The sequence below is a fragment of the Zootoca vivipara genome, chromosome 8 (assembly GCF_965207765.1).
Source record: "Zootoca vivipara chromosome 8, rZooViv2.hap1.1, whole genome shotgun sequence".
Classification (NCBI taxonomy): Eukaryota; Metazoa; Chordata; class Lepidosauria; order Squamata; family Lacertidae; genus Zootoca; species Zootoca vivipara.
This window is the reverse complement of record NC_142591.1, coordinates 31,952,774-31,980,600: the sequence shown is the minus strand read 5'-3', so window position 1 is coordinate 31,980,600 and position 27,827 is coordinate 31,952,774. Positions and strand designations below refer to the sequence as shown.

At 38.0% G+C, this 27,827-nt stretch overlaps 1 protein-coding gene across 4 annotated transcripts in view; it reads left to right on the top strand.

Annotated features, from left to right (window-relative positions):
* Positions 1-27,827, top strand: part of ATP9B (ATPase phospholipid transporting 9B) — a 123,184-nt gene that overhangs the window by 75,103 nt on the left and 20,254 nt on the right. For all 4 annotated transcript variants that reach the window (XM_060277933.2, XM_060277931.2, XM_060277932.2 and 1 more), the window contains exons 12-15: positions 5,943-6,103; positions 11,926-12,068; positions 20,447-20,559; positions 24,933-25,181. In XM_060277933.2, coding sequence (XP_060133916.2) covers positions 5,943-6,103; positions 11,926-12,068; positions 20,447-20,559; positions 24,933-25,181 — 666 coding nt within the window. The remainder of the gene's footprint in view (positions 1-5,942; positions 6,104-11,925; positions 12,069-20,446; positions 20,560-24,932; positions 25,182-27,827) is intronic.

Below are 27,827 nucleotides of genomic sequence, written 5' to 3'. Positions count from 1 at the left end.
GCATCTGTGTGAATGTGCATATATGTGAACACATGGGGAAGTATTTGAGACTGTGAAGGGCAAATGGCAAGAGAAGATATATTACACACAGAAAAAGAAGGTATTGTGCATGTCAAAACCATATCCACAAATCTGTCTTGTCTCTACATGTATACATAGCAATATATTACAGTTTGACAACAGAGTTCTCTTGAATAACAAAGTGTACTGTAAAACATTTCAGATAGTGATATTTCCCTTGGGCTGTGGTTGTGAAGAAACCAAATGAAAGGAAAAGTTGCTTGCTTTATGAGAGACTTTGCAGTTTAAACTAGTTAACATCGTTCTTGAGTGCCCTCTGCTGTCTGAATTGGGCTATGCCTGTTTGTATCATACTAACAACATTACTTATAAATGGCACTACGGTTTTATGACGTGATAAGATTTTAAATTTTAATACGGAAAATGAAATAATTTGCAAGAAATTTAAGAAATAGCAGCTGCTGCTGTGAAGTTGGATCTTGACATTTTGTTACTCTTGCAAAGTATTTCAAAACATTTATTTGCGAAACTATCTGACAGTCAGAATTGTAAAGATACATATTTCACATAACTGCTGCCAATAGATCTTTGCATGCCTTCAGTGTATTTTAATATATGTCATCCAAAGTAATGGTGCCATACTAAAACCATGTGTTTGTACTTCCCCCAAAAGCTGTTATTCAGAGTTATACCTAGATAAATGCAACATTTCCTTACAAACCAAATCTCTCATATTATTTAAACGTTAGTTCTATGCAACTTAGACTTAGTTCAAGATAGACAAGATAGACACTACTGCAGTGTCCATTTGGTAATTAAACTGAACTGTAATTGTTGAATAGAGATGTTTAAAAATGTTTCCTAGAAGATGATCACTTGAACAATTTACTTAAATTTCAGTTCTCAGTGCCAGAGTTGTTGTTGTTTTTCACATTCAGGTTCTTCTGCATTTTTAGCTTCTTGAAATCAAGTTTATTTATTAAATTTATTAAAAATTTACTTTCCACGAGCAGTCAATTGTTATCCTGTACAAATAGTAGTAGACTTGCAACAGCTTTTTACTTCTTTGATAAGCATTCCCATGCTCAGTTATTGCTTTCCCTTGCGATTAAATAATTGTGAAGCCTTGGGCAAAATACAGACAATGACAAATAGATCCCCCCCCAATGGAATTCTTATTTTAGGTCTTTTCCTTTGCTTTTGAATTTACTCATCAAAAGACAGACAGAGCTTTTGGACTGTACATGAGGTGTTGTGCGTAAATTTACATATTGTTTTGTATCAACCAAGCATGAAGTGAGAAGAGTTAAATAGAAGAGATGCACAAAGAAGTAATTGTCATTCATTTTGTTAATTAGCGTTATAATCTTAATGTTTTTTGCAGATTTTACTACCCGATCAGTAGAAGACTTTGTTTTATATGAGAGCTGTCAGATTAATCAATAAACTTTGTCAGTTGATCTGACAGGAATCAAAGTTTTAGACTTCAAAATTGCAATAATTAGAAGATGCACAAATTAAATTAGGCAGTCAAAAAAGAGAAATATTTCTCATGCAATTAGGTTATTGTAAAACATATTTGCAGATCACTTACATGTTTTCTGTTGGACTATACTATACACTATGCAAATATTATTAAAACTTATTATTCTGTAGATGGGTTTTCTCTAATTGAACACCAGACTTGTATAATCTATAATATTTAAAATTGAAAATGAGATCAAATGGAAACTAGAAAACCAGTGTTTAACCATTTGTCTGGTCAACTGCATTGTACGTTGGCTTCTGTTGAGTATTAACTTTGAAAAGTAAAGCATTCATAAGCATCATTTATGCTTAATTCAGTTTTAATAATCAAACTATCCTTGGATGTTACAATGCAAATATGGTTGAGAGTCGCTGCATGTTATTAATCAGAATCTCAAATGAGAGTAGGCGGATTACTCCTTTAGTTCATGTATTAGGGTGGAATGGCACTAACATTCTTTGGATCTCCTGCTGACCTTTTAAGTACTTTGTGAATAAGGCTGCCTAGCTTCTCTCCTCAAAGCACTCGGGACACTGTAGTGGTGCTCGGTTTTGAGAATCATATTGTAATTAAAAATGGTTGCCTGTCAAAAAGTATTCCATTGCAAAAGTTGCATTTGTGAAGCTATCCATTTAAAAAAATGACTTATGGTAGTTTTTATTTTACTTTTAAACAGTTATTAGGAATATTAATAAAATTTTCTTTTTCATTTTAAATGCTTTGCATGTTCCTCTTTATTGCGCATGAAAATAAGTAATTATTTTATTTTGTGCTTTTTTCAGTGACATATCACAATAGCACTACATTTCAGAGATTAGTCATTCAGTGATTTGAAAATTAAACAAATAAGACAACTGATATTTTCTTGTTTAAGCAGGACAATGCCATACTTACCCTTTATTGTTGGTATAAACCATTATTTGGCTGAGAATGATTAGCTATTTAAAACTTGCTACATAAATTAAAGAGAAGCTAAATGGATATGTGATTGTTGCCATTAGTAGCATTTTAGATTATACAGGCAATTATTGCGTTCATTATCCCGGAACAGCCCCTTTGCAAAACTATTGTGGTTGTCTTCAACATTATGTACAAATTTTCCCTGGGAGATTAAAATTTCTAGTGGCATATACGACTTTGTCATCACAGTTTGAAACAAAACAAAATATTTTGATAAGGAAAGTTGTTCTACAGGTATTGAAAATTGTAATAACTGTTAAGAATACTCAGAATAAAATTTAAATCTATTTACGAATGAAGTCTTTTATGTTGTTTATGGTCATTTTAAATAGGATAACAGGTTTTTAGCCATAAAAAAGATGAATTCCTTCTCTTTAGAAAGACAACGCAAGACATGGAGATAAACAGCTTACAAATTTTACATTTATTTTTGCCTTTTAACATGTATTAGAGCACAGTTTTTCTTTGTGTATATAAAAATGATAAGGTAACGTGATAGACATATGACCATGGGAGAAAAGTTACCATGCATAGCCAATCACTTTAGCCGAAAAGACAAATTTGCTAGAGCAGTTGAAAAAATGTTTACCTCTCAAACTTTTTGCACTTTGTTTTAAAAGTTGTTTAAGCCTATTGAATAGACCCCAAGCTAGCATCCAAATCTGTCTTCATCAATTAGGAAAGTTTTTATCCTTTTGGTTATCTACATATGTGTATCCAGTGGGCTATGTATAATGTTTGGGGCCATAAATGCCATTTCTCAAAGGAAACTTTGTATTCATTTCTGTCAGGTTTTGTCTTGGCACAGTCTTTCAGTGCTATGATGCAGCAAGAAAAGTGTGAGGTACTGGTTATGCATATTGCAAGACAGTGATTCTTTATTTTATTACAAAAAAAGACCAACTCTAGAAGGCCAGATTAAATCATTCCTTTCACTTTTTAATGGGATTTGGATGAATAGAGTAAAATATGCACTTTGCATTCATTGATAGCATCTTTAGGTTGAGGTAATTGAGTCTTTTTTCCCTGACTGAATGAATAATGACTTCATCTGATCCTCAGCGAGGCCTGAAACTTAGACTGCCTTTGTCAATGCAAAAAGACCTGGGCTTTGAAACATGCTCTACTTCCCTGGCTTAATTTTTCTTCATTTTAATCCAGAAACCTATTTTTCTCAATAATTCAAGCATAAACTATGTAGTAGTTGAAGCAACGGAAATTGCAAGATATTTGTCCTCGTTGTGCTGCTTTTTAAATGCAGCTGATAAATCAGCCACTGTGGTCTTCAGCTGCCTAGTTCTCAAGGGAAGGAACAGCCCAGAGACGTCTAAGCAAGAATGTTGGAATTTTCCAAAAGTATTTTAAATATAATTCTTAAACAAATTGTTTTTCCTCTTGAAGTATTATACCCTATTTGTCTCTCTGGCGGGAGCTAAAGAGTTTTCTTATCAGGAATATTTCCCTCAGAGATAATTAGCCAGCTGTCGCCATAGTGTCATCTAGAAGAGCCAATCAAAGTATTACAGTGGTCTGAAGGGCTCCTTGTACCAATATGAGCCTTTGATTTTGAAATGGAGGTATTTGAAATATAAATGGTAAAAGACTGTGGATACTGTAGTATTTTTTATTTAGTTTTGATCTTCGAATTCAGTAAGCTTTAAATTCAAATGCTTTTTAAAGCAAAGATTTAAATTAATTCCAGTGTGTAGGGGGGAGTTTCATCTTCATTTAATGCTCATTTACTTCTGTTGAGTTCTATGGCCTTGGCCATATCTGAAAACAACATCAAAAACAACAACTTTTTCGCCTTTTGGATTTACTTCTGTCACACTTGGATACATGCCTTTGGGATTAATAGGGGTAGCTGAAGCAAAGGCTGAGAGCTTCAGAATGACAGTGACTGGGGAAATATCTCCTATGAAAATTTCAGATTGCTTTCAGAGGAACAACTTCCGTAGAAGAGGGGGCCTTTGTCCAGTTACAAATTAAATCCAGAAACTGAGAGCCTTTCATGCTGTTTAGGTTCACCTTAATTCTCATGCCCTGAGTAAATGTTTGTTTAAGAGATTTCTTACCTGTACTTCACTATAAGGTCCCAGGGCTGGTTGCTTGCAACCATATAATTATACAACATAACAATCTAATGAAACAGTTTTAAAACAACAATGTAACAATGCCCAAAATATGCGGGTAGAAACTGCTTTATCAGAAGGCTAAAACCATAGTTGTGTAATTGTGAAAATAAAAAAGGCAACTAAAACACAGAATTCAATTTCCTATGATTTTTTCATCTTTCATTTAAAAAATATTAAAATACTAATAGGAATAAGCATAGGGTTGCCATACATCCAGATTTCCCAGACATAACCTGAATACTGCAGTTGGAAGCAGTGTCCTGGCAAAATGTCTGCAGTATTGTTTTTGCCAATTTTCATTAAAAATAGTTCCAAAATGTCATTATTTTGTGTTAGCCAAAATGTTTGAAAGTGTACAAGCAAAGTTTGAAATCCCTGAAGAATTAGCGTTGAGGGACATGGAATAAGATATCCAGTATTCAAGAACAATGCTTCAGGGGTCTGAATTTCCCTCCTAGTACCAGTAGAACCAGAACAGCAAAATCTAAGCTATGTGTTAAATTATGTAAGGAGCACCTCATGCAAGTATGCATAATTTGAATAAATAAAGGCAATTTGGCCTTTCTTACTACAAAATTTGAATTAGTTGGCACGTTATCTTCCTAATATCATGTAGTACATACAGCACTAGCTTTACGCAGTTGGTTTTCTTCATGAGTTGACCAGTTGCAGATCTCATGTGTTCTTTCCCTAGTATCCTTCCATAGAACATGAACATCTGCAGGGAAGGTGCCTTCACATATATGGTTCTACATGCCAAGGTTTCCTCAGGATCTCGGATCCTAACTGTCCAAGTTCTATTTGTAGGTGGAACCTCCATGCATACAATTATGCACAAATGGCCCATCCTTACAGATGTTTGTGCTGTGCACACAGACGTTGGAAGAAGTGCACGTGACATTGCGGACAGGGGGCATCCAGCATGGTCCCAATCCTTGCACCTTCGATGATATATTCAGGAGCAAACAATGCCCAAAGAGGGCTATGGTTACATAGAAATTACCGTGGGGAGTGTAACATCTATGCCACTCTTAGGGAAACTTTTGTGAAGTACCCTCAGAAGTGATCAGCCTGGGATAGGCTTCAAAGGTTGAAAATAGTGTTGACTGAGTAATTGTTCTGAAACCAACTTTTCTCACCTTCACAGTCACTCACATCGAGAGTGCCTCAGAAATCTCAGATTGCAAAATGAGTAACTGTTTTTTCTATTTATTTATTTTAATACTGTATATAAGTATGGCATTGTAGAAGTATTTGTACAGCCTAATAGGTTTCTGAATTTATGTTGCTTCCTTTAGGTTGGCCTGCTGGATCTTGAACTGAATCAACTGACCAAAGCACTGTTCTTGGCTTTAGTTGCACTTTCCATTGTTATGGTAACCTTGCAAGGATTTGTGGGACCATGGTACCGCAACCTTTTTCGATTTCTTCTTCTTTTTTCCTACATAATCCCTATCAGGTACGTATAAGAACAAGAGAGAAACACAGATGTCTAATTTCACTAAATGTGGCTTTAAAAAATGACAAAAAACACTGTACCTTCAGTTCTCATTGTGAAAGAAATTGATCTTATCAGGAAATAGAAGGTACCAGCAAATCTGTTGATACTGAAGAGATCACTGTACCAAAAAACCACACTGTTGTGCTTGTTTGTATAATGTTAAATCTAGCTGAAATATTCCATGTAATAACCATATTACTTGCATTAATGCTTTTAAAAGGGTGTAATATTTGTATATCAGAAAATACATTGTGTATTTTAAAGGCTTGCTTGATTTTATTCAGGCATTCATAATTTATCCTATTCTTCTAGTTAAAGCATTGTGCATGGAAACTTTTTTACACTGCTATTTAGATATCTTTAGTGTTAGGTTATTGGCACCCTCTATATTTTAAAGATAGATATGTTTTAGGTTATGCTGGAGATCACAAGCAAATAACATGTCTTCTGAATAGTTCAATTTATTAACTATTTAGTTATGCAAAACAAAGGAATGAACAGACATTACTGTGATCTTGTAATTTGCAAAACCAGCTTTCATTTAAAACATTTTACCTTGGTGGAATATTCCTCAGTAGAAAAAAAATCACTCTGGACTACTGAAGGGTAACATGCTAATGGTTGATATTTTGCCTTTTAGCTCGTAATTGTAGACCTGGTGTGACAAGAGTGACCAACACATTTAAAAAATCAACACAGATTCTCGCTGTATATAACAAAGCTGCAGATAGCCAAACTGGACAGTGATCTAAGTCAGTGTTTCCCAACCTTGTGCCTCCAGATGTTTTGGGACTACAACTCCCATCATCCCTAGCTAGCAAGACTAGTGGTCAGGAATGATGGGAATTGTAGTCCGAAAACAGCTGGAGGCACAAGGTTGGGAAACACTGATCTAAGTGATGAGTCATTTTCCTCTGTCCACAGGAGTTGCAGAAACCCAGAATAAAACGGGTTTAAGACATGCATGGACCACAATCTGATTAGAATTCTTCTACCTCTGTAGCTGTTTGACAAACGTGTTAGCAGACTCCTTGGCTTCCTTGGGTCAATTCTTTAGCCAGATTTTCCTCGCTGCCGCCAACTCCATTTTCTTTCTCTTCCACTATCTGATGAAAAAATTGGTCCAAGAGTTAAATGTACCCTGAAGGGCACAAATAACTGAATGCATACAAAAGTAATCTAAAGAGGGTCTAATTTGGGTGAATGAGCATAATGGATTATTACCCAATACCTGTTTCCAGTGCCATGGTTTAGCACTGGAACTTATAAAGAAAATGCCTTTGAAATAGTGTGTCTTTCAGCGTGTATCTTTCCCTTAAACTGCTTAATAACTAGGCTTCATACAAGTGGGATTAAAGATCAGGAGCAACAAAGTAGTAGTTGTGATTTACACAAAGCTTTAACTTCCACCAGATCTCGTTTTAGAAGTTCATTACTTTTAAAGTTCCAAGACTTTTTCTGGTGTGACTGGTGAAGATGGGAGGAGCAGCAGTGCTGCAAACTGGATGACTAAAGGCAGTAGTTACTCTTCAGATGTGTAACTTTGGATCTAGTTATTCCTACTCAGAATATACTCACTGAAATTAATGACCATAGGTTTATTAATTTCATTGGGTCTACTCTGATTAGATCTTAGTAGGAAACTGCTGATTCACCGGAACAAGCATGGCTTGGTTAGTTTTTAGGGCTTTTTTAAAAAAAGAAACCAAAACATATGTTTTCTTCAATAACTACTGTTCTGGAATAGGAATTTCATTTGTAAAAATAATTCACACGACCTATTTCTGGAAAGTAAGGCATGATATGAAGTAAGGTCTGGTACCATAATGATGGCTAGAGCTTTATTTTTCTCTTAGTAAAACTTGTCTTAGTAAATTGGCTTGCTACTTTTTGCTACCTTTTGTTAATCATTACAAATAAATCTGTGTATATTTGTGCCTGTAATTTTGTGTGTCTAGAGATGTAGGAAGCTCTATGCTCGTCATTTTAATAAGTCAATTCTTGGTCTGTCTTCCTGTCCCTTAAAAAAAACATGTTATAAGCTTTAGGAGTATCCAGATAAAGGAAACAAGTTTGTGTTTGTTAAGCTATCAAGTGCCTCTCTAAAGTTAAATCACATATTCTGTTATCACAGATTCAAAAATGGAGCCCATATACATGAGCAGTATTTGAAATTCTTGATTTGGCACTTCAGGGATGTAGAAGAACCACGATTCACAGTGAAAGAATTCCTTCCAGTAGCACCTTAGAGACCAACAAAGTTTGTCACTGGTATGAGCTTTTGTGCATGCACACGAAAGCTCATACCAGTGACAAACTTAGTTGGTCTCTAAGGTGCTACTGGAAGGAATTTTATTTATTTTGTTTTGACTACGCCAGACCAACACGGCTACCTACCTGTAACACGATTCACAGATCAAGAACAGACTGCCAGACCATGGGTATCCTCCCTCCTCTACCTGAGCCTGGCATTATGCATTTGAAATGATGGGTTTTCATTGACAGTTTTCATTTTAACTCAGTTGACAATGCTCTGACCACACTTTTCACACTGTAATTATGTTGCACAGTTTCCTTTAGATTACATCTTACTAGGTAACATAGTATTGGCATTACTTTTGAGTTGCCAGTTTCTACATCATGAAAATGTGTTGTTACAAGGCTTTGTCTCCATTAGAATCTAGAAAATGCTGCTTTTGGGGGATATTTAAGACTTCCCAAAGATTTACCCGTAATAGTTATTACAATGCTGTTGTGATGCTTAACCACATGATCATAATAATCATGTGAAGTTGGCAATTGCTGGTATGTAATCAAGCATCTATGAGTGTTTCATGCACCGTACATCAAGTTTTGGGCATCAGTAAGCAGAATGAAATAAAGCAAACAAAGTTGGAAAGAAATAGTTTTATTTGCTTCCCTTTTAGTTCTTTTGCTAGTACAGGTCAAATATTTCTATCGCAGCTCTCCTAAGGAATTTTATTTGGACTAAAGGCAGCTGGAAGTTATTGTGCATGACACTACAAAACTATTCTAAGTAAATCATTGGGTGAAAGGATACTATTAGCCCATCAGGAGATCAGCACTCTGCAAAGCTGGCAAGGTAGTGACTAACAGAATAACAGAACATTATCTTAGGGCCTTTCCAGATGACTTTTTTAGCACAGTAATTGCACAGTTGTTGGTTGTTGCGCGGAATCCTGACACTCTTTCTCAATGTTGCGCTTTTACAGTGATATTTGCCCAGTGCTTAGAGTGTGATATTTTGTGGCTGGGGAAATGCTGTTTCCCCCATGCAGGTAACATGTTCTCTTCAATTGTATGTGCTCTGTGGAATGTCATTGCATAGAGACAAGTGGTGGGGGATTTCAATGCAAATGGTTAGAGTACACACAATCCTGCAACTTGTTTCTGATATCAGAAAACTGGCTTCATTCTACATCTAAGCAGTGCCAATACAGAACCAAGAATTCCAAACCTGCCCATATATATATATTGACCCAATTTCAATTATTAGCTATTCCAGAACTATCATTAGGGACAAATTACATAACGCTTCCACCCACTCCCTGATCTATATTTTTAAAGGATCTGTTTTATATTTATGTTGGTTCTTTAGAATGAGGTGCTCCTCTGTTCTTTTAAGGAAAATGCCATCAAGATTGCCCACTCAGGAATGGGTCACCAATTAGTGGACTCTTATTTATGTTGGTCTTTAAAAGCTGTGTACTCAAAGTTTCCAGTGTGTAAACACACATTCACTCTGTTTTTTGTTTGTTTGTTTTCAAAGCAAGCAGTGAACATTAACACAGCTTGATGCCATGATAATGCTAGCACAAAGAGGAAAAAATATTTTTATAGACCACAAAGGGTCCCTAATGGGCACGAGTGTTGGATATCTATAAAAGCTTCTCTCATTTTATCTAAGGCTTACTGTAGGGAAGATTGGTGAGAGACGAAAATATGCATTCAGTTTTAGATATATCCCAAAGGGTGTTTGTTATAAAGTTGCCCTTTTTCTGTACAGTATATGCATCTGGCATGTTAGCTTCCAATCATTCTCATCTTTTCAGCAATGAACATTCATTGCTATTCTGCTACTACTTGTCATTCATGTCAGTAGGCAGAACTTGACAGAAAGTGCTTTGGGTTTTTAAAGCCTTCCCTCAGTCACTCTTCCTACCCTTTTCATCCCTGGGGAGAGCATTCCACAAGTGGGGAGCCACCACAGAAAAGGCCCGTTCTCATGTTGCCACCCTCCAGAACTCTTGTGGAGCTGGCACACGAACAAGGGCCTCAAATAATGATGGCAGGGTCTGAGTTAGGTATTGTGGTCCTGAGCTATTTAAGGCTTTATAAGTCTAAGCCAACACTGTGAATTGGGCTCGGAAATTAATTGGCAGCCAGTGCAGTCAGGCCAGAATTGGTGTTATTTGCTCAAACCATCTTATCCCACTGAGGTTCCTGGTTGCTGAATTCTGCACTAACTAAAGTTTCTGAACTGTCTTCAGAGGCAGCCCCACCTATAACAAGTTGGGGTACGGTAATCTAACCTAGGAGTTACCAGAGAATAGATAACAGTAATTAAGCTATACCTGTCCAGATAGGGGCACAACACTGTAACATTTTAATATATATGTTCTGCTTCTATTTAATTTAATGAATACTAGGTTCAAAGGAGAGGATTGCTTTAAGAAGATACTTGTTAATAACTTGCATTTGCTACAGTATCATGCGAAGAAAAGGCTATTTAATATGATGCCATCAGCGTGCACGGTGTTTTGCAGATCTAAAGCATCAATGTAAAATTCAGTGCAAAGGAAAGAACAGCATGAGGTGTGAATACAAATGCAGGAATTAGAAGGGAAGAATATATGGTTTCCAATTATACAAACTTAGGTATAGTTACAGTAGATAAGGGTTTGTGACAAAAGCGTCATAGAAAACAGAGTTTTTTAGGTAATATTTGAAGGAAGTAAGGTGGTTGCATGCAAGTGTTTTAAGAGACGATACCAGGCAAGAAAAGGTGGAGTTGTTTCAGGGAGCAGGAAACCTTTAGCAGGCTGAAGTTTGTAGGACTGGATGAATGAAACCACAAGAAGGGACATGAGAGGATATAAGAGAGAGTGGTAAGCACAAGGCAATGGAAGACATTGAAGGGTAAGGAGTTTGTGGTGGATCCATATGTGCACACAAAGCCAACATAGGTTTTTAAGGAGGGATGTTGTGTGGCCAGAGTGACAAGAGGCTAATTGTTTTGGTGAAGTGCGCACTTGCAGCATTGTGATTGTGTTTGCAAACATGCTAAAACCTGAAAATGTGTTTATTGTGATTTCTCTCTCTGTGTGTGTATATATATAAAATGCTCAGGATTTTCATCTGCCACAATGCCTTTACGAACCAGGACCTTACTACACTACAGCTCAACAAGAAAATATATCAGTGTAGTGGTCTAAGATTGAAATGTCAAGTGCAAACACTAAGTTGAATAATTACTGATAAAAGGAAAGATTAGATGTGCCTAAATCCTGATTTCTGTGAGAGTCAGGAAGAAACTTTTCCTGGGTTGCACCCATAGTTAATTGAGTGATTAATGCGTAACTAGCGCTTCAAACTATTTTAAATACAATTTGAACAGTCTTGCCTCTTGATATAAAGCTCCAGCTCAAAGGACCATCAATTGCTTATTTAGATAAACTCAGCTATTGGTTTAACATTTTGTTTACTGTCATAAAGGGTGAAGTTGTTAAACACAAGAGGGACATATGTGTATTTTTCAGTTTACGTGTGAACCTAGACATGGGCAAAGCAGCCTATGGATGGATGATTATGAAAGATGACAATATACCTGGAACAGTTGTCCGAACGAGCACCATACCTGAAGAACTAGGTCGTCTGGTGTATCTACTGACTGATAAAACAGGTACAACTTTTAACTGTATTCTATGAATGAATGTTATTTGTAGAATTAGTGCTGTTTATATATTTCCTGATTTGGGTGCCCCAGTCTAAATGTTGTAAGATCGGTAACCGTGATATAACACCTGTTACTTTAACTTAAGCTAATGTTTTAACTATATGTTTATGGCCAAAGTCCAATAAAAGAGACAACCATCCCTTGCCTCTCTGTGGATGTTGTTGTTGTTGTTTAGTCGTTTAGTCGTGTCCGACTCTTCGTGACCCCATGGACCAGAGCACGCCAGGCACTCCTGTCTTCCACTGCTTCCCGCAGTTTGGTCAGACTCATGTTCGTAGCTTCAAGATACAGAATACAGATACAGAATTCTGGATACAGAAGGGCAATATGTGGAAAAAAGAGATACAATTTTTATACTAGGAATGCTCACAATAATTATTTGTTTGCCCTATGAGATAGATTTACTGTTCCATTTTACAGGGAATGACTGAAAATGAAAATGACTTGCCCAGAATTTCAAACAAGATCTCCCATGCTGTTGGTCATTTCTGTTTTGTATTTAAACTGATATTAATAAAAGGGGGGGCACTCATCCTTTGGAGTGGCCATACTTTAAGTCCTTTGCAAATATGTACTTTTGCATTTCCACAGTAGTTTAAAAGATACTTGGCTTGTGCAATAATGTGTACTGTTTCACCATTAAAATGTGGATGTTCAACTTAAAACAAATTATTGTGATTTTTTTTTTAAAAAAAGACCACCCAGGTTAATGATATTTTGATGGGGTGTCCCACTTAACCCCATCCCAAAAGTAGGGTTCCCTGTATTGAAAATGAAAAGAGAATAATGAAAATAGCTTGCAAAAATCTTAACACGGTGGCTCTAGCTTCTCTTGAAATGATTAAGTATTATTTGTAGAGTCTAAGGAGCATTACATTACTAACATAATTGCAAGGTAGTCCTTTGTATGATTGTAAATTGGGTTTGTGCTTCATCAATAAGCTTTTTGACAAGAAGCGTCCATCACAGTGGCTCTCTCATTTGCCACAGCAGAATAGAAAATGAAGTATCCCAATAATTGCATTATAGTTTCCTTATTGTGGGACAAGAAAGCAATGTGGTATAATTAGGTTTGATTGGAGTGCATGTTTCCGGTAAGATCTGAAATTAATGATGTTGCTATAGTGACACATCTGCGGCCACCAGTGCGTGAAACATAAAGTAATTCATTCGACAAGAGAAGACATCTGTTAACTGCAAGGATGCAGAGCATATTGACACTGACCAGAAATACTAGACGTTATGTGATAAATGAACAAATGATGCTGAAACAGGAGGACAGATAATTTGTACTTAATCTGCTGGGAGAACTTTAATCTTCTCACTGGTTGCATTTGACAATACCATTGTTTAAAGAACAATGCTGCAGAGAACTCATAAATTTTAAAACTTAACTCAGGGTGCAGCCTATTAAAGCAATACATTAATTCCTTTGTTAGGGAGTTTTTATCTTCATGTAGAACAAAGCCATTACTAAAAACACCCACTAAAACAACAGGTTCTTTAGGACTCACATTTTAATTATAGCATCCATTACCCAAAATGCCAGGCTGTTTGGACTTGAATCACATATAAGTTTGACAGAAAGGCGTCATCCATTACTTGGGGTGGGGGACTCTTTGCAGTGTGTTTTCCAAGGGCAGCTAAGCATGACATTTTAGTCTCTTGAGGGCACAAGAAGTTCCTAACAACAAAAAGGAAGAAAAAGATATTTGGCAATATTTATTGAATGTTTTTGACATCTAGAGTCTGATACTGCAACTTCCCTGCCCTTCTTGACAGCAACCACAGTATTCAATTATAACAAACACAAACCATCTTCCAAGCACAGTTATTTACTAATGCATACGCTCGCATTTGAGTGCTGTAATTAACATTTTAGCGGCTGTGTGGACCAAATGAGATACTTAGCACATGTAATAGTTGAACAGATGCAGAGAGTAATGGAATTCATAATCTTCTGGGGAAGCCCTGTATTAGGGACTAATGTGTTAACAGTGGAGGTTTGTGTTTAAAATTAATCTAGAGTTAACATATGTTAAGCTTTGCATGAAGAAAACCAGGGGTACCACTTTATGAGATTAATGCAGACCACAGGCTTATTATTCTGAGCAAGAATCCATTGGAAATGCTCATGTCACTTCCACTTCTACATATTTTGGGAATGCTTTATAATATCCAGTCGTTCCATAACTATTAGAAACTAGAGAGCCTCCATATGTACATATATTCTCTCTGAGAGAATTTGTTCCTATGAATCCTATGTGGAATCACTATTCTTTCAGCACAGGAGTGATGAATGGAGACAGCTACAACAAGAATGCTCTTCCTTTGAGAAAAGCACTTCTCAGTAATATCTAGATAAGTCTCTCTTTTGAGTGAAAGGCATAGCAATGTTCTTAGAGATATGTTCTTAACAATATAGTTATGCCAGACTGTCACCTACCCTCCCACACCTACTTCGGGGAAGGAAAGAGTGATAGTGAGCAGAGTGAACACACATCTGTGTTTTTTGCATACATGATGCCATAGTGGTACTAATTCAAATGTGAAAATTTGATTGGGAGGTCATATACACACATGATCTTTTGCTTTTTGCAGTCAGTTTGCTACAATGAAAGCAGTTGACTAGAAAAGACTTAAGGATAAAACGGATGTCAACTCAGTCACTAGATGTCAGGGACTGTCTGAACACTGAGGAGTGGTGGCTGGATACTAATGACTGGGCAGCAGGAGAAGGGGGGTTGGAGACTGACTTGGAAGAAGGGATCACTTGCAGATAGCTGAGATTCAGCTTTTGCAAGAGCTGTAAATGAGCAATATCTATGCCATACGAAAAGTAGAAATACACAAGAGGCTTGGCATGCAGTTGAATACAGGAAAGATGATAAGTGGATTTTATTGCAACATGTTGGTACACAATCACAGTTAGGTTTAAAGGATTCTACAGTGCCACCTAGCCAACACCAAGGCCACATATATATGCTTCAGATTCTCTAGAACCCTCATAGTCTTAAAAGTATGGGGAAAACCTTCTTATTTAGATAGACACTGATTTGTGCCTTCCTGTGAGGTACCCATACTAGATTAAAAAATAATAATAACAAACACAGATTGTAGGCAGGGAAATGGGGATGAGAGGGGCAATGAAAGGATAATGGCTAAAGCTAGAGAAGCAAGCTCCAGCAGCAGTCGGTGGTATTAGAGCATCTTGAAGATGCAGAGCAGCTTTCTGGATATGTCCCCAAAAGCGGATCACCCCGGGGATATGAGGGTTTACTTATAGCGAAGTGGCTTATCAGTGGGTGGTGACCTGAATTTATAACGGGGTTTTCACTGGTGTCCTGGAATGAGCAAGGTAATATTAAATAAAATACAGAGGTTATGAGCAGTTGTCAAGGTTCACATCAATTAAATTTCCTGCCACAGAGTTGTAGCAGATTCAAACAGACATCTTAACCAATCATATCATGTACTTTTAATTAAGAGTGCAGTATGCTTATTGAAGGAAAGATATCACTTGCAAGGAATAATTAATGGCTGGATTAGTGGCATTTTCTGCATTTGATGTGGCACTGGGTTTGTGTGATTAATTAGATTTGCACGTACGTATCTCATTATGCATATCATTAGTAACTTTGGGGGCATTGTTGTCAGCAACACCTGGAGGGCCACAAGTTCCCCACCTTTGATTTAGATAATTAGTAAAGGTTCTTTATACTTATACCATCTACCATCTTGCTCTCCTAGAAGAACTACCTTGTTCCTATGGACTGGATAAGGAGCTACATCATTGCTGTTGGTGTAGGGCTGTCAAACATTAAGACCCATGGGGCTTTTAAAGAGGCTCTGAGTCTCTGCAATGCTTTATCCAAACTGCTCGGCAATACTCAGATTTGGGGACCTGCTGCTCCTGCTTCTTTGCTTTTTTTAGGGTAAGCAATGGCATATTGAAAGAAGTTTTAGATGGTAGGAAAGTGGAAACTGGAATTTTTAGAAGCAAGTTATGAAAGAGTTGTGAAGTGAGTGTGGCTGGTGTTGTCTGTGGGCTATTTTTATAAGTTAGCCACTGATCTGTTACTGGTTCACCATTAAAATTGGCAAGTTTGTCTGTGACCCCTGTGCAGGGTTGAGGTTGAGAGATTTTGGTTCTCCAACCTTTTTGAGTTTGATGCCTGAGTGCTAAATGTTGTTGAAAATATCACAGCAATTAAGCAACTGTTTACACAATATGAAAGGTTATGTTCTCCTGCAACTCCTGGCAAAGTTACTTATAATTACCTAAGCAGTATTTGCTTGTTTCATTGTGGCTTTATTAGAATTTTGGTATTAGGCCAAACTAGCATCTAGTAATATTTAATCAGAGATCCCTGCATCTGCTTTAAGAAAACTTCCCTGGTATTCTGTTGTGAACTACATCTGTTGCCACCCATGGAATGATGCCTGCAGGACTTTATCTTTAGAAATTAATTTCTTATTTGCCTGCTTTCTTCTGTGTTTAATGATACACTCATAGACAAAACTCTTTGCTTCATTAAAGAGCATTTAAAAAATCACTATAACAATCCCACACAAACTTTTTGTTTAAGATACTTTCCTTATGTGTTAAATGAGTGTCTTTTGATCATTTGATGGCTGCTGTGCCCGCTTCGTGTCTTTGAAACCTCTGTTCAAACTAGCAAACCTCACCAATTAAAGGTTCTGTAATTTACCATTTACGATAAACTATATGAGATTAACATTTTAGTGTAACTGCTGTAAACCAAGGTTCTATCCAATGTGTGCAAGAGGAACAGACTTATGCTTGTGCAATGGGGCTTAATCTTCCTTTCTCCCCCACTGCAGCATTACTTGCAGCATTACTAGCACTCTCAAAATCTGCTTCAGGGGATAGGGAAACTCTCCATAGTAGATTCTGGCAATGCACAGGGAGCTGCAGGGAGGAGAGGAGGAAACTAAGCCTTGTGCAAGCAGTAGTTTGCTTGTGCACCATTGGATTCTTTCCCTATTTTCAAAGGTATAAATGAAAATTAAATTGTAATTTTTGTTCTGCTTCATGGTCTCCGTGAAGGCACACATGTGTTATCTTCCTATATAGGTTGGGATTCAGGATCCTGCAAACTAGTACTTGCAACCTGTCAGCTCTAGTGGGGTAACCCACCCACCATGAGCATAGTTTTAATTATGGAAAGGCAGCATACAAATAAAATGATTATGCTTCAAGCAACAGAATTTTGGCTGACTGCCCTCAGTGGTTTGGTTATCCTACCTACAGTTGCACCCTCCGCCATATACAGTATATGCCTGTACAAAGAAGAAAACTATGTTGCTTATACGTAACCAGTTACATCTGTACAGTTACACAGTTCCATCCTCCTTCCCAGCTTCACACATTCCATTTAGTTGCTTCTACATCAATCTAGAGAAAAAACAGAAATGAACAGCACTTGCCATGCTCTTTGAATCATACATATGAGGAGGACATTTCCTTGCTCAAAGGCTTTGAATCACTGTTAGCAATTGCTTTTCGTGCACCGTATTGCAGTCATGAGTCATGACTATGGATTCAATAAATCTACTTTGATTTGAAAGATTAAAAAATGATGTAAAAATTGGCACCTTCTGAACTTTAGCTCATCTCTAATATTAAGCAAACTTGCTAATTATTTACTATGCTTGTTTCGTGGCATGACTGGAGCACTAGTTTTAAATTTGTAATGTTTTCTATGTCCTGGGTATTGCATACCTCATAAAATACCTCTTTGTTTACCTATATCTATTAAATCAGCTGAGGAAAGTTTGCTTTGTCTATTTCCAGGTTTTACAGTGATGGAATTAACTCCATGAGCGTATCTTCTAGTGTTAAATTCTGCTAGCACATTAGGATGCTTTGTAAACACACTGCATATGCTTATACTCATTAATTTCAGTGGGACTAAGTGCACATAATTGGATGCAGCATCACGACACATAGTGATTGATGCCTCACTGAAGGAAACTGCAGAAATTCCATTGATTACTATGGTTCTGGACTGAACTCTAAATATGTACCTTAATTTATTATAAATACATCCATGTGTGAAATGGAGTAAAGTTACTTCTCCAAAGACATGTTACAAACTGATTTGGTCTGATAATTGTATGATCAAGAGTAAGTCATGAATATTGTACAAACTGAGGGAAGGGTGGAGTTGAATCTCTGCCATGTGCAGTTGGAAAGAAAGATCTAAATCAGACAACCATGAACATACCTCAAGAGCACAAATAGAGGTGTCCCCTTTTGGGTGCAAAAGCTGCATGTTAACTGTCTAAACAATATCCAATCTCAGAACAGTAATTATAGTGTTTCCAATACTTTAGCATTCTTCTTTCCTATGACGCTGTGTTTAGCTGACACACTGAGAGAGAACATGAGATCAAAGCTAAGACTTAAATTTACAGAAAAGAATATTTTCTGTTTTCCGAAAGGGTATTGAGCTGTATGTTATGTTAGTCACCTTTCCCCATACTTATATTAAAATAATTAAAATAAAGATATTCCATATCTTTCAGAAGCATTATGTTAGAATGCTTAAAAACAGAAGGGGGGGAGAGGTTAATTAATAATACATCCTGAGGAATTGTTAAATGACAAAAGTAACTTCAGTTTCGCCATGGTTCAAAGAATGGGATCATTCACCCTGTACTGAGGCTTAAATAACATGGTATGCAAACTTCCTTGACTGAATTAGCACATGAACCTGTCCAGTGATGACTTCTGGCCTCTGCCTCATCATCACACCCTGCATCACCCAACCTTCAATTAAAGCTTTCTTGGAATCAAGCATGTCACCGTTGACAGCGGTGAACATAATGTCACTCGTTGACTGACACCCTGTAGTTTCTTGCAGATCGGAAGTGATCTCTAAAAGCATACTATTTATGTCGATTCTGAAATTCAAGGTTTAGTACCGATTGCAGGCTAAATTTGTTGAAATGGGAAGTGATAATTCCCAGTGACCTGTTTAAGACAACATGGTATCTGGATTTTATTTTTGCCACATGCTATTTTCCACGCATTTCCCCAATTGGTTGTCAAAATGTTCTTTTTCTGCAGTTCTTGATTAATATTGACAATATTGTAACTGTGAGTGCTGTGCAATATGAGAAACATAAGCATGCTTAAATCTCATTGGAACACAGTGAATGTACAGTATACTGGTGTGCCTTACTGTTCGAATAATTTCAGACACTCACTACTCTGGATAAAAAATAAATTAAAAATTGTATACTTTTTTCTATAGCACAGATAGTTAGTGAAAATATAGAAATGTGACATCTGTCACAAAGGTCCAGAAAATTGAAACCTCAAGTAATTTAGGATTATAGTATTTTTTTAACAGTTAGATGTTGTGTTAACTAATGAAGACTGTAGCCAATCAGTTAGTGCCAGGATCTTAAATTTTTTGTATATGTGCATATTTTCACATCCAAATTGGCAATGTTTTTCATTTACTGATGTAATTTACTCTTAGATAATTTACGGATACATTTATTTTTTTTAAAAAAGCTTAGAGTTCAGTAGCTGCCCATGTTAAGGTTCCTGTAACACATAATGTAACCCCATTTCTAGCTTTTTGATGTGTGTACAACACAAGCACTCTGCCCTTACCAGGCTGAAGGTGAGTCCTGGGTGCAGTTTCCATGTCCTTTTCCATCTACTCACATTCTTTTATTAATAAAGAAGGATGGGCTGGACAGAGATACCGAGACTGTGCCAAGAATCCCTATTCCCGACAACAGCTTGACAAGTGCTTATGCATAAAGGTGTGGAGAGGAAAACTGGACTGTATTATGCCATCTGGGGATAACTTAGTACTGTGAACACTTAAAATAAATGGACCAATGTTTGTTTAAATAATAGTTTAAGTGAATATACATACACACACACACACACACACACACACACACACACACACACACATTCCCATTATCCAGACTGAGTGCTTTAAAACAAAACACAAAACTATATATTCAGTAGTGTTGTCAGGTCTTACTAGAGAACCAAAGTTAATTTCTAGTCTTGATAGCGGTATCTGCTGTTCAGCTCAACTACCTTGAGAATACTGGAGTTTGACAATTATATTCTAATCCTGAGCCCAGTTTCACAGCAGCCTTCATGTTCTGTTTATTACTCTCAGGTAAGTAGGTATAGGATTGCAGTTTTACTGAGATACATTAAAAAAAATAAGATGGGAGGCTCTTTAGGATGGCAGAAAGTTCCCATAAAAGAAACTGATTATTGAATTAATATTTGAGCTGGATATTTGATGTTTATATTACAGGTACACTTACCCAGAATGAGATGATATTTAAACGCCTCCATCTCGGCACTGTGTCATATGGAACAGATACAATGGATGAAATTCAGAATCATATTATCAATTCCTATTCCCAGGTATTTTGTGCTTGTCACTTTCCTTACTACTACTCAGAGCCAAATACAGGTTTTAGAAAAATGTGTACTATGACAAAATCCCAGTGTTCTTGATGTTCATTGTGTTAATTTTACCAAGTTGGTCAGAGATCCGCTCCACTTAAATGTGGGGAGGAGTTGTGGTGGACCACGTGGCTGCCCACTCCCCTCCGGGGGCGGGGGGTGGAGTCCCGCGTTGCCTGGAGGATCCTGGTCACGTCATCGACCAGCCAGACAATCCCCTGGCTGGGGGAGAGGGGAGGTGGTGGGGAGGTTGATGCAGTGTCAATATATGGTATCTTATTTTGCTGAAAAGTCAGATTTTTCAAAAAGGTTTTTATTTAAAAAAATGTCCCATTCCTTCATTCCAGTTTATATTTCATAAACCTCTGTTTGTTAATTTGTTTGTTAATTTGGGGTACATGTTTGTGGCATTATATTCCCTTTGTAAGAAAAACAAAAATGCTTGCAACCTCATGTAGGTCAAAAAATATCTAACATGCATCCATACCAGCTTAATTGAAACTGACATTTAGCTGATAGTTGTTAGTGCATGCATGCATTATGCCGCTGTTACAACCACCAGGCAGAAAGGTGTGTTTTATTTACCTGATACATCCTCACTCTTTTTCAAAGCCTAAACTAACTTCGAAATGAAGGGTAGAGAACAAACTGGAGGATTTTAGCATATTTAAAATCAAAAGCTTTGCAATTAAAAAAACAACACATGATAGTTTCTTTCGCTTGAGAAAGAATTATTTTATTAGGACAATTTCTCTCCCACCCCCCAGTTATAAATATCCTAATAAACAAATTTACTTCTGCCATATTTTATTAGTATGAAAAATGGAGAAATAGTCATCATTTGGGAAATAATGGTTTAATAGTTGTTGCTTCCAAAAGTATGTATGGCATATTCTTTTATTTAAGCAATGATTATTAAAGCAGCCAGTTATACAGTAGTTCTTGCGTGGCATTGATTTTTCCCCTTGTTTGTGTTCAGTTTTATTATTAAGATGACAATAGTCAAGTAGGTCCACTCTAATGCAACACACAAATCTATTATAACCTGATTATATTTCCCCACTGGAAGCATTTTGTGATAGAGGGCATAATCTTTAATGGAATTTGTGTGAAATTAAATTATACAAGCATCAATAAACATAACATAATTCAGAAGGAGTAAATCAGCTTAATTTATTTGTGGCTATAATGGCATCAGTGTTAGCAGAATGTAAATGCAAAGGTTTAAAGCAATAGCTGAAAAGCAGTGCCAGATGATCAGAAAGTTAAACCCTTTATTAGACTACACTGTAATTTGATGGGCAGAATATTCACGGTTCAGTGGATCAGTACATGGAGTCAAAAAGAAATGCTTGCTTGCCAAACAGGGTTTCAGTGGTGTTACCCTATAGAGAACAAAAAGTTGGTTTGATAATACAAGTGAGGTGAGAGGAATTGTTTAGTAATACTAGCCTAAAATATCTCTTTCCAAGAAGTAGCAACATTAGCATACATTATCTTGCCTTTTTACAGAAACATTTGTGACCGCTACAAGAGCAAATTTCTCCGGTAGCTCAGCACATTACTGTGGCATTGAAAAATATTAAAATCTAGCAGTCAGTAAAATCTGTGTTCGTCATGTATATAACAGTGATCATCTGTGTTCTCAAGGTACAACCCATCTTGGAACTCTGCCCATGTTAACTTTCCTGATGCATACTCTTAAAGTACATATTGAAAACAGCCTGAAGCCACAAGGTTTTATAACGTGTGGATAGCCAACTCCTGAAATACAGTGTGTCCTGGCCACCTTTGACAGCTTGGAAGGTGCAAAGAAACACCTGGCTTTCCCAGTACCCCTCTTGGCAACACACCAGGAAAAGTAACATGAAAAATACTTCTGGTTAAGAACTTAATTCGTTCCGGAGGTCCGTTCTTAACCTGAAACTGTTCTTAACCTGAGGTACCACTTTAGCTAATGGGGCCTCCTGCTGCCGCCGCGTGATTTATGTTCTCATCCTGAAGCAAAGTTCTTAACCCGAGGTACTATTTCTGGGTTAGCGGTGTCTGTAACCTGAAGCATCTGTAACCTGAGGTACCACTGTACATTCCTGCTGAATGGAAGAGTCGTGTAATTTTCTATTCTCCACCGCCCGCCCCCCCAGCTTTATAAGAAAGCATGTAACTTGAAGCTCTGTTCAATTCACAATATCCCTCAAAAAGGGGGAGCAATATTTTGCAAGTCACTTTGAAGAATTTGTCTGAAATATATTCATTTCCAACTGGAATTATAAGGCCTAGGGAAGCTTAATAAAGAGGACACCATAACAAACACTAGCACTAGGGAGTCTACTACCAGGAAGTCCCTAGTGTAGCCAAAGAGGCACGGGGTTTGCAAGGGCCAACAAATCAGATGGCTACAGGTAGGTAGCCGTGTTGGTCTGGATCGAAGTAAAATAAAAAAAATTCCTTCAGTAGCACCTTAAAGACCAACTAAGTTTTTATTTTGGTATGAGCTTTCGTGTGCATGCACACTTCTTCAGATACAGTGAAATGGAAGTTTCCAGGCACTTATGTAGAGAAGGGGTGGGGAGGGGTGGGGATGGGGAGGGGGGATCACTCAGAAGGGTGGTGGAAATGGGTGATTGACTGACTGATAGCTGTTGATGACCGCAAACGACTGCAAATGGTTTTGCATGAAAAAGCGAGGGTTGAGATGGCTGAAGATCGCTTATCATGTATAATGAGATAAGAATCCGATATCTCTGTTCAAACCAGGTCCCTCCATGGTTTTGAGCTTGGTGATAAGTTGCAATTCAGCAACTTCTCTTTCCAGTCTATTTCTGAAATTCTTTTGTAGTAAGACAGCTACTTTGAGATCTTGTATAGAATGTCCTGGGAGATTGAAGTGTTCTCCTACTGGTTTTTCTGTCTTCTGGTTCCTGATGTCAGATTTATGTCCATTTATCCTTTGGCGTAGGGTTTGGCCTGTTTGTCCAATATAGAGAGCTGAAGGGCACTGTTGGCATTTGATGGCATACACAATGTTAGAAGATGAGCAATTAAATAGTCCTGAGATGGTACGTTGGATGTTGTTGGGGCCAGTAATGGTGTTGTCTGGGTGTATGTGGCAGCAAAGTTGGCATCTGGGTTTATTGCAGGCTCTGGTACCAGTGTCCATGTTAAGTCTGGTGGTTGTATTATTGTGGGTGAGGAGTTGTTTAAGATTGGGTGGCTGTCTGTAGGCAATGAAAGGTCTTCCTCCCAGAGCTTGAGAAAGGGAGCTGTCATTGTCCAGGAGAGGCTGTAGATCTCTGATGATGCGTTGTACTGTTTTAGCTTGGGAGCTGTATGTGATGACTAGTGGTGTTCTGTTATTTTCTTTTTTGGGTCTGTCTTGCAGCAGGTTCTCTCTAGGTATCTGTCTGGCTCTGTTGATCTGTTGTTTAACTTCATCAGGTGGATATTTTAGTTCTAAAAAGGTTTGCTGTAGATCTCTTAGGTGAGATTCTCTGTCTGTAGAGAGAGAATCTCTCTACAGATGGCTGACACTTTCAAAGTGATGGGCTGTGCCTGCTATGGGTTGATTTCAAACAGGCAAAGGAAAATGGGTCACTTGATATCATGGTGACATCAGGTTATGGACAGCCCCATCCGCTTGTCAAAAGTAGCTTGTAAGTGGGTAGGAAAGATAAGGATCCAGCCTATCAGCTGAATCCAGTTCTCTATCCCTGCCATAAGAAGAAGAAGAAGAGAAGAGTTTGGATTTGATATCCCGCTTTATCACTACCCTGAGGAGTCTCAAAGCGGCTAACAATCTCCTTTCCCTTCCTCCCCCACAACAAACACCCTGTGAGGTGAGTGGGGCTGAGTGAAGTGTGACTAGCCCAAGGTCACCCAGCAGCTGCATGTGGAGGAGCGGAGACGCGAACCCGGTTTCCCAGATTCGAGTCTACCGCTCTTAACCACTACACCACACAAACCTGTCAGGTATTCTTGGCAAGAAACTACAGGTTCAACTCATACCTGTAATGCAGGGATGGGGAAGCCTTTCATTCCCTCAGGCTTCATTCTTTTGTGGGCAACTTCCAGGGGCTGTTTTCCAGTGGTTGGTGTGTTCACAGAGCAATGGATGTGAGTTTTGCCTTTGTAGAGTAGACTACTTTTGACAGAAGCCATAAGTTTCCAGTCACACACACACACATGGATAGATAAATAAATATATATATATGACCAGCTATCCTCATTCCACAAAGAGGCCTGGAAGGCCAAGCCTGAAGTTTCTCACCCCTGCTGCAATATATATGAGCTATATTTTTATTTGATCTGGTTATTCTGTGTATATTTTAAAGGCGCACTCCCAGTCAAGTGGAAATGGTACAAGCTCAACACCTTCCAGAAAGATGCAGTCTTCTGCACCAAAAGTTCGCAAAACTGTCAGCAGTCGAATACACGAAGCAGTAAAAGCTATTGCGTTGTGTCACAACGTTACACCTGTATATGAATCCCGAGCAGGAGTGACTGGAGAAACAGAATATGCTGAGGTAGATCAGGACTTCAGTGATGAAAACAGAACTTACCAAGCTTCTAGCCCTGACGAGGTAAGGCTTTCATCATAATTTTTATATTTTCAACTAAGTTGTGATATTTATATTTGTCACTTGCTACAGGAAATGTACAGGGTGAGCTCCCGTTGTTCGGCCCCAGCTCCTGCCCACCTAGCAGTTCTAAAGCACGTCAAGTGCAAGTAGATAAATAGGTACTGCTCCAGCAGGAAGATAAATGGCGTTTCCGTGTGCTGCTCTGGTTCGCCAGAAGCGGCTTAGTCATGCTGGTCACATGACCCGGAAGCTGTCTGCAGACAAACGCTGCCTCCCTCAGCCTATAGAACGAGATGAGTGCGCAACCCCAGAGTCGTCCGCGACTGGACCTAACGGTCAGGGGTACCTTTGCCTTTACCTTTACAGGAAATGTAGTAAATAACAATTGGGTTCTCCTTGCTATACTGTATTTGCAATGCTTAGATTAGAGCACAACAACATTTACAACTGCAGACAACAATTAATGGCACGTAGTGCGGGTACGTAGTTTGATATGTTTAGAATACAAGAGCCATTGCTATACTGCCTCTGAAATACAGTGGTACCTCTACTTACAAATTTAATGCGTTCCGAACTCACATTCATAAGTCGAAAAAAATTGTAAGTCGAATCCCATAGGAATGCATTGGGAGGAAAAAATTGTAAGTCGAAGCAACCCTATCTAAAAATTCATAAGTAGAAAAAATCCCATCTAAACTGCATCCAAGATGGCGGACGGAGCTCCATTCGTAAGTAGAAACATTCATAAGTAGAGTTATTCGTAAGTAGAAGTACTACTGTGCTGTGATTTTAAAGGAAAATTCATCTGCCAAATAAATGGTAGAAGGTGCGGCAATCTTTACAATATATCTTCAGTTGGTTAAATCCATCTGAGGAAGGTCATGTTTGGATCCAGCCCATGGTTGGAAACAAACTCATTTATTTAGTGAGGGTGAGGGACTAGCCTCTTTATGGAAGGACCCTGGTGAGAGGCCGTTTAGGGCATAGGGACCTGCTTGTGTGCCCTGATGTAAGAAGAAGGGAATAGTGACAACAACACTGAAGACTGAATGAAAGGCAGTCACTGGATTGAGTGAGATAGTGCCAGGTTAGTCATTCACCATTATATTTTGGCTGGTTCACCGCTTAGGTCAGGCACTATCCGGCATTTTTGTTTGCTGTTTTGTATTGTTTTGCTAGCTATCATATTTATTATATTTTTATTGTACATTTCTTTGTATTACTATTATATTTACCACTTTGGGGACCAAAAATCAGCATATACATAAACCACAATATAGGTAAAGGGACCCCTGACCATTAGGTCCAGTCGTGACCGACTCTGGGGTTGCGCGCTCATCTCGCATTATTGGCCGAGGGAGCTGGCGTATAGCTTCCAGGTCATGTGGCCAGCATGACAAAGCCGCTTCTGGCAAACCAGAGCAGCACATGGAAATGCCGTTTACCTTCCCGCTGGAGCGGTTCCTATTTATCTACTTGCCTTTTGACGTGCTTTCAAACTGCTAGGTTGGCAGGAGCTGGGACCAAGCAACAGGAGCTCACTCCGTCGTGGGGATTCGAACCGCCGACCTTCTGATCAGCAAGCCCTAGGCTCTGTGGTTTAACCCACGTCCCATAAAATTCAGTAATGATGTTTAAATAATTAGTTCTGAATTCACAAAGAAAAACCATTTGATTTTCCTTTTTTAAAATGGCTTGTTAGCTACATATATATTGAATTGTTTATGGTCTTCTGAATTTATTAAATTTGAATTTGGGGGTGCGGGTAACGGGTAGAAAATGCTCTTTAGTGGGTACCTGAAAATGAGGGTGCTCTACTTTGGGTGCCTCCAGGTCTGAGGCCTTCTCATTGGCAGTACCAGCCCCATTGAACTTTCTGCCTAGAAGAGTCTGGTAAATGCTTTCCGAGCCTTTTTTTTTTTTAGAATAGCATTTGCTGGCCTCATGAAGTCTGAGATGGTCTGGTAGCTAGTATTTTAGTGGATTACTCATTTATCACTGAAGTGCTGCCTTTATTTTAATTGTCTCGTTATGTTATGTTATGTCATGTCATGTCATCTTATGTCATGTCATGTTATGTTATGTTGTGTTATGTTATGTTATGTTATGTTGTGTTGTGTTATGTTATGTTATGTTATGTTATGTTATGTTATGTTATCTTGGTTTTAAATTTGAAAGCCATTATGTAGATACCTTTTGTAGGATACCTGGTATCAATGTCAAGCTTACCGGTTGGTAGTTACCATTTTAGTAAGAGGCAGTTCACATGCCTTGATATGCATGATCACAACATATATCCATTATCGGCCATATCCAATGTCACACTAGTGGACTCCCCTTCTTCATTCCACAGCCACCCCTGTGACCCCATCTGCTCCAGAGGGTGCCCCAATCGTGTAAAACAGATTTTGTGGTTATGAGAGAAAGGAGAAGAAGGGAGTCCTGTTGTAAAAGCTGAAGTCCATTTGCAAGAGGGCTGGTGCTGTTGGAAGCCACCCTTTAATTTTGGCGTAGTAAAAAATAGACAAAATGAAGGGAATAATCTTATGGTGATATCTGGCTAGGTAAAATTCAAAATAGACCCATTGGAATTAATGGACTTAAGTTATACATGACCAGCTTTACATCTGTTCATTTTAGTGTATC